This window comes from Boeremia exigua (assembly GCF_020726555.1).
Source record: "Boeremia exigua strain MPI-SDFR-AT-0100 chromosome Unknown C7974scaffold_15, whole genome shotgun sequence".
NCBI classification, from domain to species: domain Eukaryota; kingdom Fungi; phylum Ascomycota; class Dothideomycetes; order Pleosporales; family Didymellaceae; genus Boeremia; species Boeremia exigua.
The window spans coordinates 884628-896882 of record NW_025763532.1 but is presented as its reverse complement, the minus strand read 5'-3'; the positions used below and the strand labels follow the sequence as shown (position 1 = coordinate 896882).

The 12255-nt window shown below is 53.1% G+C and overlaps 5 protein-coding genes and 1 non-coding gene across 6 annotated transcripts; 4 read left to right on the top strand and 2 right to left on the bottom strand.

Moving 5' to 3' along the window:
- Positions 1 to 61: 61 nt before the first annotated feature.
- On the top strand, positions 62 to 142 carry C7974DRAFT_t119. Its single transcript has one exon. It is a non-coding gene; the product is annotated as a tRNA-Trp (tRNA).
- Positions 143 to 343: 201 nt separating this feature from the next.
- On the bottom strand, positions 344 to 5153 carry C7974DRAFT_437961 (tRNA synthetases class I (M)-domain-containing protein; the record flags this gene model as incomplete). Its single annotated transcript, XM_046145228.1, has 10 exons — positions 344 to 1152; positions 1204 to 1838; positions 1875 to 2207; positions 2255 to 2601; positions 2650 to 2841; positions 3256 to 3374; positions 3700 to 3738; positions 3820 to 3997; positions 4044 to 4895; positions 4947 to 5153. 10 exons carry the CDS (start codon positions 5151 to 5153, stop codon positions 344 to 346), a joined length of 3711 nt encoding a protein of 1236 aa, XP_045991552.1.
- Positions 5154 to 5275: 122 nt separating this feature from the next.
- Positions 5276 to 6219, bottom strand: C7974DRAFT_83078 (tRNA synthetases class I (M)-domain-containing protein). The gene is made up of 3 exons (XM_046147343.1): positions 6049 to 6219; positions 5820 to 5899; positions 5276 to 5657 (listed from the first exon to the last, which is right to left on the bottom strand). The coding sequence occupies exons 2-3, from the start codon at positions 5869 to 5871 to the stop codon at positions 5377 to 5379; spliced, it is 333 nt and encodes a 110-aa protein (XP_045991551.1). The 5' UTR covers positions 5872 to 5899; positions 6049 to 6219; the 3' UTR covers positions 5276 to 5376.
- A 621-nt stretch (positions 6220 to 6840) lies between these two features.
- Positions 6841 to 7611, top strand: C7974DRAFT_429165 (uncharacterized protein; the record flags this gene model as incomplete). The annotated part of the gene is made up of 1 exon (XM_046144628.1): positions 6841 to 7611. One exon carries the CDS (start codon positions 6841 to 6843, stop codon positions 7609 to 7611), a length of 771 nt encoding a protein of 256 aa, XP_045991550.1.
- Positions 7612 to 8417: 806 nt separating this feature from the next.
- Positions 8418 to 9773, top strand: C7974DRAFT_82870 (uncharacterized protein). The gene is made up of 3 exons (XM_046147341.1): positions 8418 to 9150; positions 9198 to 9569; positions 9626 to 9773. The coding sequence occupies exons 1-3, from the start codon at positions 8756 to 8758 to the stop codon at positions 9681 to 9683; spliced, it is 825 nt and encodes a 274-aa protein (XP_045991549.1). The 5' UTR covers positions 8418 to 8755; the 3' UTR covers positions 9684 to 9773.
- Positions 9774 to 10596: 823 nt separating this feature from the next.
- On the top strand, positions 10597 to 12198 carry C7974DRAFT_82873 (14-3-3 family protein). Its single transcript, XM_046147342.1, has 8 exons — positions 10597 to 10808; positions 10927 to 10934; positions 10988 to 11034; positions 11091 to 11110; positions 11167 to 11178; positions 11266 to 11540; positions 11591 to 11678; positions 11735 to 12198. Exons 1-8 carry the CDS (start codon positions 10797 to 10799, stop codon positions 12104 to 12106), a joined length of 834 nt encoding a protein of 277 aa, XP_045991548.1. The 5' UTR covers positions 10597 to 10796; the 3' UTR covers positions 12107 to 12198.
- Positions 12199 to 12255: the final 57 nt, after the last annotated feature.

Sequence of the window (12255 nt, the reverse complement as noted above, 5' to 3'; positions counted from 1 at the left end):
CGCTATATAGTTGTTCAATGCTTGAAAACTGAAGTGATTACATAAGATGACCTGTAATACCGGCCCGATGGCGCAACGGTAGCGCGTCAGATTCCAGTTTGGTGTCTCCTGAAGGTTAGGCGTTCAAATCGCCTTCGGGTCATTTCCTTTTTGCTGCTGCGTGGGCATCCACACTGGCTCTTTTTCGTAATCGATGTCACTCTTTTTTGGCTGCTAACTCACACACGTGCACATGTCAACTTGCTTGACTGCATGATCACCACGACGTCGAGTCGAACGAATTGCTTTTATTGCGTCTATCTGACATTCACCGTATATCTGACCTTGGATATGCTCTCGCTGCCTACTTCAGCTTCACCTGCAACACACCCTTCCAGGCCTCAACCGCCGCATCCACATACTCTTTTGCATAGTACTCGACATCGTCATCGCTGATCAGCGGCTTCAACGCAGCCCCCGTCTTTCCCCACCGGACCTGTGCCTTGAACGCCGCCGCGCCCCTCTTCTGCAGCAGTCCAATGTAGCCATTCGCCACCTTGCCAATTGCGTCAAACGCGCCTTTGGTGTCGGCGTCGATCTGCTTCGCCCAGTCCTTGGGCACCTGCGACTTCATCGGGTGCGGGGCTTTGGACTGCACGACGCGCTCTTTGATCTCGTTTGCCAGGCGGGGCAGGGCGCGCAAGACTTCGAGCGCGGAGTAGGTTGCGATGAGCATGGTTTCGCTGATCATGGGGGGCTCGTCGATGGGGTCTTTACTGGGTGATGTGGTGGCGATTATGCTTTCTTGGTCCAGGCGCAGCTGTTTGAGGCTGGTGGTGAGTGTGGTGAAGTGCGCGGCATCGACTTTGGTCTCGGGGTTGAGTGCTGAGTAGAGGAGGGTGGAGATCGGGTGCCAAAAGTTCTTGTTGATATGGTGCTCTTCTGCGGTTCCGCCGTTGGTACGCTCTGGTGTGCTCGCTGGTGTCCAGTTGATCGGCAGGCCGTCGCGGTAGAGGATCTTGCTGACAGATTCGCGGTCGTGGCCTTGCGTGATGATGTCGTCTGCTGATGGGATACCGGCAGGCACGAGAATTGAGTAAGGTCGGTGCACATCCGAGTGTTCATAGGCAGGGAAAACGGCCCGGTCGATGTTGTCAGATGGGGACTGAGTACCTGATGGGTAGGTTAGGTGTTATATTCAAGCACGACGACTGTACAACTTACTTCTGTAATCGACGTCTGGAAGATCGCCCGCTGGTTCTCCCTTGATGCGAGCAATGCGGCGGCGTTCGAGGATGGAGGTACGTCTTGTCAAGGAAGACGTTAATTTGGCGTTCATCGAAATGAGATCAAATGCTGAATCCCAATGGAAGCGCTTTATATCTCTGTAGATCAAACCTTCCTGAATTTTACTCATCCTGTTGATGGTGTCGACGACATGTTTCAGCTCCTTGTCTGCAGAGAAACCTTGATGATGCTTGACATCGAACGGTTGTGTAAGAGCTATGTGTGACAAGAGGTACGGAGATAGAGTGTCCACGAGCATCTCTTTGACTTTAACATGTTTCCACAGTTGAAAAGCAACTCTTCCCAGTCCAAGATTGAGATGCAGGCGAGAAGCCAGTAGCGCAAGTGGACGGTTCTCTTTCTCGGTGTCCCGCTCCACAGCAGCGCGTACGAGCATCGTAGCCTGCATGAGACTTCGAGAAGTACCACTTGAAGTACTGCTCAATTCGGCGTCTTGGCGGCTTATGTTTGTCAAACAGTAAGCAATTATCATGATCGGATCAGGGTCTTTCGGCAACGTTTGGCTAATCTTTGACGCCCTTTCGATCAGCAACTCCAATGTCTCTTTGGAGCTTGGTGACGTCTTAAGAGACACAGTAATCAGATACGTGAACTTCAGAACGCAGATCTCAGCCCGTGCCCAGTCTTCGAGCTTAGACTTAGGGTCCTGGTCGCTTGGTTTTGTGGCGATTATATCTTCTTCAATGTAGGAGAGGAAATCTATCCGCTCTTCGTCACTCATCTTCTCCACAGCACGACGTATGTCTGTGAAGCATCCAGGTATCCTAGAGAATTGCTTCCAGAAATCTTTGCAATCATCTAACGTGCTTTCGTCAAGATAATTGCGCAAGATCAAGCGGACAAGGCGTAAGGGTCGGTCCAGTGTCAATGTGTCGAAACCGAAGACGCGGTCCTTAACCGATGAAACTTTTTGTCTGGACCTGTAATCATGAGCTGGTGTTCGAATGCTCAACTGTATGTTTCTTACTCATCGGATGGGTACAACTCTCTAGATGCATCAATCAAGTGAGTCCAGATGTTCGCTCTTGATGAACACAACTGTCGTAATGGTACAGAGTTACCTTCGCTCATAGCTGAAGTTGCGCTTTCGATGAGATCAAGAATGTGCTTCTCGAGTAGCTTGTACTGCTGTGCGCTTGCGAGAATGTCGACCGTGAGCAACGAGATGTCGAGAGCATGCTTCTCCATGATAGGGACCAAGTGGGCAGGTGGTGATTGCCAAAGTTCCAAGAGTTCAGCGCATTTCCCCTGACGCGCAAACATCTTGGCCATGAAACGAAGGTCTCGGATGTCCTTCACACTGATCGGGTCGCTCTGATGTCGTTAAATGAAAGTAATGGCGCACATGGTGACATATCTTACCTCGGATCTCTCATACGCGTCTTTCATTTGCTTCAAGGCTACACCCAGCTGGATCTCAGCCATTCTGTCTGCAACACCTGTTATCTGACTTGTCTGAATCTTCTGTTCGGCGGACATCTGCTGAGCAAAAATTTGTGTGTAGTAGGTCAACTTGTCCGACGATGCTCCTTCCACTCTGTACTTCACTATTGCCTGTATGCATCAGCACATTTCCAGTTGAACGGTATATACTAAGACATTAACATACTGTTCGGACGTCATCCCAGCATCCCTGTCGCATTGCCGTTGTGAAGAGAGCGTCCCAAACGTCTTTGCGGCCTTTCTTTGTAGGCTGAAGGCTTGCGGCATTCTGCCAAGCTTTGATACCTTCACTACCCACAGTGTTGATATGATCGAGCTTCGGCATTGACCTTGTTGTCGCCTCCACAATAAGCCTATAAACATACTCGAGCAATAAATCGTCTTGTACTGTTGCCTTATTTTGGCAGACATCCCGCAATGACCTGGCGACCTCCTCAGGCTGCGACTGTAATTCCAGAGAGACATCGGCCCGCCATGTCTACTGGGGATGAGCCAAGTAATCACATGACATCTAGAGTTACTTACCGCCAGATATGGGTTGCCAGGATTCTTCTTCAACAATTTATCGATGTAAGAGAGCGCAAACTTGGGCTTAGGGTAGTCGCGCTGGGCTTTCGAAAGCTTATCCCAATTGAAAGCCATCACTGCTACGACCAAGTGAGAGTGATCCGGGAAGACGTTGGATCGCGAAAGTGTAAGGGCAAAAAAAGGCTAGACAGCCCACCTTTGGCGAGCCTCGGCTTCGCTTGCCATATTCAGTGAGTTGGTCTGTGCCCAATCAGAACAGAAGGCAAGCAACGCTATCTGCGAGGGAACATTTACTTGTTGTCGAACTATCGAAAAGTGACACAGGATGGCTTTATTGTAATTTCATCCTCGTATGAGCAGGCAAATATGGTTAGGCAGGGCCATAAACCTATGAATACATATACTACAATATTGTGACAGGTCAATCACATCACTCCTCACTCGCTAGAGGAGGGAAGAGTACACCCTCGAGCTTAGAGCCTATAGGGACCATCGGTGTGCCATAATCGAGATCAGCGCCAGGTTGGCAATATGCCAAAGTCCTTCTGTCTTCTTGCACACCAATCTGGTTAAGTAGCATCTCTGCTTTCTTCGGCATATAAGGCTGAAGAAGGATACCTGTCATGCGCAAGGCCTCGGCTGCGAGGTATATGGTACGATCAACAGCTTCACCGGGCTCACCAGGAGCAAATTCGAGTATATTGTCCCACGGCTTCGAATCTTGGAAGAAAGCATTCGCCTGAAATACGTTAGTTTATACTCTGTGGTATACAAGGCTTACTTACTCCTCGCACAAACTCGGTGATCTGATGCAACGCCTTTCGAGGGTCGTACTCGTCAAATTGGCCATCGACCTTTGAGGCGACGGTATTCAAAGAATTACTCCAAAACTGTGAACCAGGCCCTTCGGTCCAGTATTCCGCCGGTGCACTGCCAACGCGCTCGACTGCGCCGCGGACACTCCACTTCTTGCCCCTGATAACGCGTGACGCAAGATTGCCAAGCTGCCCATTCAGAAACTTGTTATACAAACTAATGATGTGGGAATTATCATAGCTGGAGTCGTCTTGGATGCCACCGTTATGAGCCATGTAAAATCGCATTACATCCGACCCGTATCGATCCAAAGCATGGAACGGATCCACCACCCTACCAGTTGATTTTGACATCTTTGCGCCTCCAAGGGTCCAATGACCATGGGTTAAAATCTTCTTTGGAAGCGGGAGACCAAGTGCCATGAGAAATGCCGGCCAGTAGATGCAATGGAAGCGAACGATATCCTTGCCAATAACATGACAATCCGCCGGCCAGCCTCCTTCCTGCTCCTTGCCGGGCGTGAAAGGGTAGCCCGCCTTCGTCGCGTAGTTCATAAGGGCATCGAGCCAAACATAGATAGTCTGGGACTCGTCTTCTGGGACTCGGATACCCCATGTAAGTCGATCGTAAGGGCGAGAGATCGACAGATCTTCGAGGCCGGACTCCACGGCCCGCACGACGTCCTTCATGCGATGCTCAGGAACTATCCATTCAGGGTTCGCTTTGTAGAATTCGAGCAGCCGTTCGCGGAAAAGTGAGAGGCGAAAGTGGTAGTTCTCTTCCGAGGACCACTCTACTTCGCTACCAGTCTCAATGGATGTCTGGAGCCCTGTCAGTATGTCATTTCAGGCATCGGTGAACAAATTCCATACCATAATCTTTCTTCCTGTCGATGGTTCGATCCAAGGTTGTACACCTGACTGTGGATAGAAGCACTCATCAGTGATTGAGTACCAACCCTCGTGTTTCTGCTCGTAAATGAGGCCATTCTCCTGGAGCATAAACTGTTTACAATCAGTCGCCATTGTATACAGCCAGAACAGTTTTGCCCCCTCATACCCAAGCATATTGTACAGCATCTTTGTGATCCTGATCTGTCGTTCGTACGAAGTGGTCGTTCGAGATCTCGGCCTTCCGTGCAAGGTCCTAGGCGTTGTGAGCTAGGTATAGGCTTGGAATCGAATTGCGCACTCGAAAGATATCTGCGCCTTTATCGCAAAAGGCCTTGGCTTCTACACCAGCTTTTGCAGCTGCTTTTTGCACCTTGAATGGTCAGCGCATGCAATGCCAGTTGACGTGAGTTCAAACCTTCAGCCCGTGCTCATCTGTCCCTGTGCACATGATCGCATTGTTCCCTCTTAGCACACTCCAGCGTTTGACGATGTCCGTGAGGACCATGGTATACAGATGGCCAACATGAGGGGCGGCGTTGACGTAGAAGATAGGTGTTGTAATGTAGTACGGCTTCACGGGCGTTGAAGTGGACGAGATGAATCGTCTGGAACTACTGTAAGCTGAGTATGATCGGCATACCCAAGGCGAGCTCCTGGAGATGCTCGAGTAGACGCCACGTAATGCTGGAACTGTCAAATTCGTGAGCCGAGTACGCATACTGTTTCAATGGTATGACGGCGCGCGCATCCTTCGCAACTGCAGCTCCAAAGCTCCGAGGCTCACTAGCCAATCCCGGGTTAGCATGTATGACTAATACTGTCATCTACACGTCTGCCCGACGCGTACCTCACAATGCTGCACCACTCCGGTGATCAAAACAACGAGTGCAAAGGTATTTCCCATAATAATCTAGTCGTCTTGGATCTGCTTCCTAGATCTTTAAGCCAAGCGAGCTTACATGAACGAACCTCAGCTGGGTCTGATTCGAGTCGAGCCCGTGAGCGTAGCGGTTTGCAAAAGAATAAGAGCCAGGAATTGGGACGCTGAAACAGAAGGAAATGCTTGAAGAGTCCAACTGACCGTGTCGTCGCGACAGATAGCGTGATCATTGGCCTTAAAAATCGCCATGCACAGCCAGTTTGAGAGTGTGTTCGACGAACACCTCCAAGCTTGCGCGACATTCTTTGAGTACCGTGTCCTACTAAGCCCTTACAGAGATATCCGTGGCGTGACTATCGGGTTTCCAAGAGGTCCTTTCGAGAGTGGGTGGAGGTGAACGTGCCGCCTTGCCAAGAATCGGCTCGCTATTCAGATGCTATTCAGACCCGAAACCGTCCATCCTCGGACTTCGCCTCAACACACTCGCATCTCAAGAGAACAGCAATCCCTTCTCGAGTTCTGTTGAAGCTCTGCGAGTTCTTTGTGAATTGGCGTCAGGTTCACCAGCTCGATGGTACCGAGTATACTGGACCGTCCATGCTCGCCTTTGAGTATGTCTCTTGCTACACTGGACTTCGTGGCCCTTTGTAGAGAGGTCTACGATTGGATGATTTGGCTTTCTGTGCAGAGGGGTCTCCTTGATGATGTCCTTCACCTACTTGCACGAGAGCTTCTGTATTGGACGCCATCCCGAATCTATACTTGTCTCTATTGACACTCAATATGCCTTATTGATGTTATTGACGAAATACAACAGAGACACAACTTCAATTCTTTGTTTCTGCAGGAAGGCCTCCAACTATAAGACTCTGATCTTTGACTGCATTATACAGACCATCGACTCATCGTTAAGCTACCGGACAATCATTTGGTCACGGTCGATCAACTACCAACTTATTCATTCACTTCACGGTACCCTTCTACATCTTTTAGATGAGGTTCACCGCTGTTATCGCCGCCGCCGTTCTGGCGGCCACCGTTTCCGGTGCTGCCGTCGCCAAACCCGAGGCTACCACCGAGGTCGCTGAGGCCACCACCGATGCCCCCATCGACATTTCTGAGGACTTCTACTACTACGACGAAGATGAGGAGGAGGATCTTACCAAGCGCGAGGCTGACGCCGACCCCCAATGGCGCTGGTCCCCCAAGTTCCGCCCTCCGGGTTCCCCCGTTGGCAAACGCGAGGCCGACCCCCAATGGCGCTGGTCTCCCAAGTTCCGCCCTCCAGGTTCGCCTGTAGGAAAGCGTGAGGCCGACCCCCAGTGGCGCTGGTCTCCCAAGTTCCGCCCCCCAGGCTCTCCCGTGGGAAAGCGTGAGGCTGATCCTCAGTGGCGCTGGTCTCCCAAGTTCCGTCCTCCAGGTTCTCCTGTAGGCAAGCGCGAGGCTGAGGCCGACGCTGAGGCCGATCCACAGTGGAGCTGGAGCCCCAAGTTCCGCCCTCCAGGTTCTCCCGTTGGCAAGCGTGAGGCTGATCCTCAGTGGCGCTGGTCTCCCAAGTTCCGTCCTCCAGGCTCTCCTGTAGGCAAGCGCGAGGCCGAAGCTGAGGCTGAGGCCGATCCTCAGTGGAACTGGAGCCCCGGATTCCGTCCTCCGGGTTCCCCCGTTGGCAAGCGCGAGGCTGAGGCCGAGGCTGAGGCTAAGGCCGATCCCCAGTGGAACTGGAGCCCCGGATTCCGTCCTTCGGGTTCCCCTGTTGGCAAGTAAACTTGTCATCGACGACGTCGGGCTATAACGCGGACGAACGCATCAACGCTTTTCACTTCTTTATATTCAAGGACTAGACAACATGAGAGATAAGCATCTTGTAGATTAGGCCCTTGTATTCACTAGGCTCGGTATAGCGCAGGCATGATCTATACAGGGCAGGACAGTTTCTCGGCATTTGATGGCATCTGGTCGAACGGTGTTGTAAGATGTTGGGACAGCTGACCTTTTTCTCAATATCAATACATTGTTACGCACATACGTATCTGTCTCGAAATTCTTGCAGTGTCCCTATCCACACATCCACACATCTCTACATGAAGTACTTTCTGTTCTCCCAGCCCTTACCATATTTGTACTCGTGATCGATGTCTTTACCTTCCTGACAGAAACGGCATTTGCCTGGATATATCTCCCCTTGCTTCCAGTCGCAGCAAGGTACGTCCTTTGCCACATCAGGAGCAGCATAGCATTTCAAGTGCTCGTTGCTGTAATAATCGCAAGCTTCTCTGGGCAGACGGTGGCCGCAGCTTTGGTACCTTTGGAACGTTTTGGTGTTTTTGGGATCGCACATTTGGAGGCAGGTTACCTCTACTCGTGTGTAGGTTAATTGATGGTGGGTAGTGGAAATTTCGATATGTTCGCAGTGCTTAATCAAGGTGAGGACGTGAATGTGGATGCTGTTGCACAAATAGTGCGTGGACTTTCATGGACACAGGGCGTCACAACAAGAAAGACGTGCGCAACGTTGTCCGACTGCGCGGAAAGAGAAGCTATTGGACGTGCCGACTTCTATGTCAATGGTTCAAATCACAAGTAATTCACCTGAACGTCTTGATTGAACGGCAGCGCATTTGTATGTAGGAAGGTCGATTTTGATTCGCCAGGTGGTAGGACTGCATGCCGGATTGTCTTGATGCGTTAACGGAAGTATATGCTACTGTCTTACAGCGCCATGGTCGACCATCTACTGTATCCTCGTATGTTATTGAGTAAGACCAATTTATGAACCCTCTTCACCTGCGCCGATGCCGGGAACGTTTGCCGTTTTTAGCCATGACAGCCATGGCATCGCAGCTCCCTAGCGCAGGTCGGCTTCACACGCTTTCTTGCGGGCAGATACACTCACGACCACAACACCGCAATGTCAGCACCTATGCTCTCGAGGACGGCGATACCGCGATTCTTGCTACCTCAAAGCTCACGGACGAGCACGACAGTTTTCAGGCCTTCGACACAAAATGTATTTGAAGCCCGGCGGCACCGATCCTCAGCAGCTCCTGAACGATGCGCCACACGATCTGTGATCACAGCTCTGCAGCGACAACGTATGCTACAGTCGCAGAAGCAGGCTACCCAATTTGCTTCCAGCTATGCCTCTGCGCTCGTGTCCCGTCGCAATTTCAGTGCCAGTAGCCCTCGATTCAAGGACCATCACTTCGATACACTCAAGTTCGTTCAACGTCTGAAGGAGGAGGGATTTACAGACGAGCAAGCGGAAGGCATGATGAGAGTACTGGGAGATGTTATAGAGGAGAGGTGCGGACCATGGCTCGACCTGCAGAGCATCTACTGACCTCTTCCAGCATACAAAACCTCACGCGCACTATGGTCCTTCGCGAGGACCAAGAAAAAGCCACCTATACGCAGAAAGTCGACTTCGCAAAGCTACGATCGGAGCTCATGACGGCCGACTCGACGGAGTCCTCACTGACGCGCGCATCGCACGAACGATTGACAAACGAGCTGGCTAAGCTCAACTCACGGTTGCGAGACGAGATTCAAAGGACGCAGGCATCTGTGCGGTTAGATCTGAACCTCGAGAAGGGTCGCATCCGAGAGGAGGCAAATGTGCAGGAGCTCAAGCTGAAGGAGACCGAGACCAGGATCGAGCAGGAGACTGCGCAATTGCGCGAAAGACTCGAGGCAGTCAAGTTCTCCACATTGCAGTGGCTAATGTATGTCACCGCGACAAGCACTTTAGCTGCACATGGCATTGCTAACCAGTTCGCAGGGGTGTTTGCACGGGTACCGCAGCGCTTATGCTCGGTGTTTGGCGTTTGCTGATGTGAAGCAACTGGTCCTTGAAACACGTCGAGACGAAGGCATGGACGGATTACAGGAGACGTGCGTACTGTGTAGGGCTGTCTCAGACGATCGGGTTGTTTTCGGAAGGACAGCGGCGACCGAGAAGACGCACCGGCACATCCCTGCTTCACGTGCTACGGTAAAGCGCAGCCACAATCATGTGTCTAGGTATGCGCTGCATGATGGATGCGTGCTGCAGCGGACGGGGAGCCGTTGGCGGGTCCCCGATACGATGTGCAGATACTGGACACGGCAACGTGTCGGTACACCAGCAATACCGTTGCTCTGGTATCAGGAAAGCACGGCATTCGTTGCGACGCTGAAGGCGACTTGCCCCTCATATGATGCAATTGCAGGCAAACAACCTGCTTCGTGCAGTGTCTCAACACGTCCAAGCATCGACGCTCGCATTGTGATCGAGAAATGCGATGCTGAGATGTTTGCCAATGTGACCTTCATCTCAAGTGACACGACTCATGGGCAGTGGTTCAGGCTTCACGTCTGTGAATGGGCCAGGGTTTCTAGCCTGTTCTACGCGGCATTGATTGGTCCCGACGTGGCATGGTCCATCTCACTCGCTGGCAGCCGCGTGACCGGTGCAACAGCAGTCACGGAGTCGGCGGTGCTGGGGGCAGCAACAGACTCGATCGAAGGGCGCCCGGGCGGCCAGCAGCGCACTCTCACGAGACACGCGATTGAGTTTGGCTGCGCCGACTGTTTGTGTACACACAATGAGCCACGACTGCTAGCCCGCGGACCCCTCATTGCCAAGAGTACCTGGGGAGCAGACGCAACACGGTGAATGTGGAAGGCAGCGGCGTTTGCAAGGCAAGCAGCCTCGTTGCCAGTCAAGCAGGCGGGACATGTGAGCGACACGGCTCTGGAGAAGGCGCAGTGGGGGGGTGGTGTCCAGGGCAGTCGCTCCTTGGCGCCGTCTTCACCTGTCTAGACAGCCGCTCGCTTCCTCCCATCTTCCCAAAACAACTCGACAAACTCTTCCGTGAATCCCAACAGCACACCGCCTTGTATCCTTCCAAAACACATCTCCACCCAGCCCAGTCTCCCACCAGCCCTCCCGCCCACCACACACCGTTACAATGGCGAACGAGGTACGTGACCCTTTATCTGCGCGCCTCCCCGCCGTTGCTGGCCGGCGGGATGCCCCTCGGGCGCTCAACCCCGGGGCACGATGATTGTCAACAGTTGCTAACATGGCCGCCCCAACAGCGCGAGAGGTACGAAACACAGCCCGCCGCCCCGGACGACCGCCTTATTGACGTCGCCACAGCAAGACTTTCCTCGCCAGGCTTTGCGAACAGGCTGAGCGCTACGATGGTAAGTGCTGGCGTGCCCAACGTGCCGGCCACGCATGCTAACACTACTGCCCACAGAGATGGTCACGTACATGAAGGTTAGTCCACCGGCGCTCGCACTCACGTCCCTGCTTGCATGCTAACGGTTCCGCAGGAAGTCGCTAAGGTACACCTACACCGCCCACGCGCTGTGCCGCCTCGTCGCGGCCGCAGCGACGCTGCTGCGCCGATGACTTGACCTAACACATTACAGATCGGCGGTGAGCTCACCGTTGACGAGCGCAACCTCCTGTCCGTCGCCTACAAGAACGTCGTCGGCACACGACGTGCCTCGTGGCGCATCATCTCCTCGATTGAGCAGAAGGAGGAGTCCAAGGGCTCCGAGAAGCACGTTGGCACCATCCGCGACTACCGCCAGAAGATCGAGACCGAGCTCGAGCAGGTCTGCCAGGATGTCCTGAACGTCCTCGACGAGTCCCTCATTCCCAAGGCCGAGTCCGGTGAATCCAAGGTTTTCTACCACAAGATGTGCGTTGAGACGGCTCACTAAGCACATCGCAATACTGACAGCCTCTTAGGAAGGGTGACTACCACCGCTACCTTGCCGAATTTGCTTCCGGCGAGAAGCGCAAGGTCGCTGCGACTGCTGCACACGAGGCATACAAGGTATGACGCAACCATGAAATTCACAGCGCAGATCAGACGACTGATTGTATCCACAGACGGCCACCGACGTTGCCCAGACCGAGCTTACCCCCACCCACCCCATCCGTCTGGGTCTGGCGCTCAACTTCTCGGTCTTCTACTATGAGATCCTGAACTCGCCCGACCGTGCGTGCCACCTCGCCAAGCAGGCCTTTGACGACGCCATTGCTGAGCTCGATTCCCTGTCTGAGGAGTCCTACCGTGACAGCACCCTCATCATGCAGCTCCTCCGTGACAACCTCACCCTCTGGACATCATCGGATGGCAACGAGGCCGAGGCCGCTGACTCTTCCGCCCCCAAGGAGGAGAAGGTCGCTGACGCTGAGGCCGCTGCACCTACCGAGCAGAAGAGCGAGGAGGCACCTGCTGCCGCCCCTGCCGCCGCTTAAGCAGTTCCTACCTCTTTCGACCTGGTTCATCGCCAGTCACCGTCCCCTATTCCCGGATAGACGAAGGAGGCTGCCACGGCAGCGAGCGTCCTACGGAGTTGTGTGTGTCCTGTCATTTCGAAAATTGGCTTTAGCAGCGAGCGGGTCGG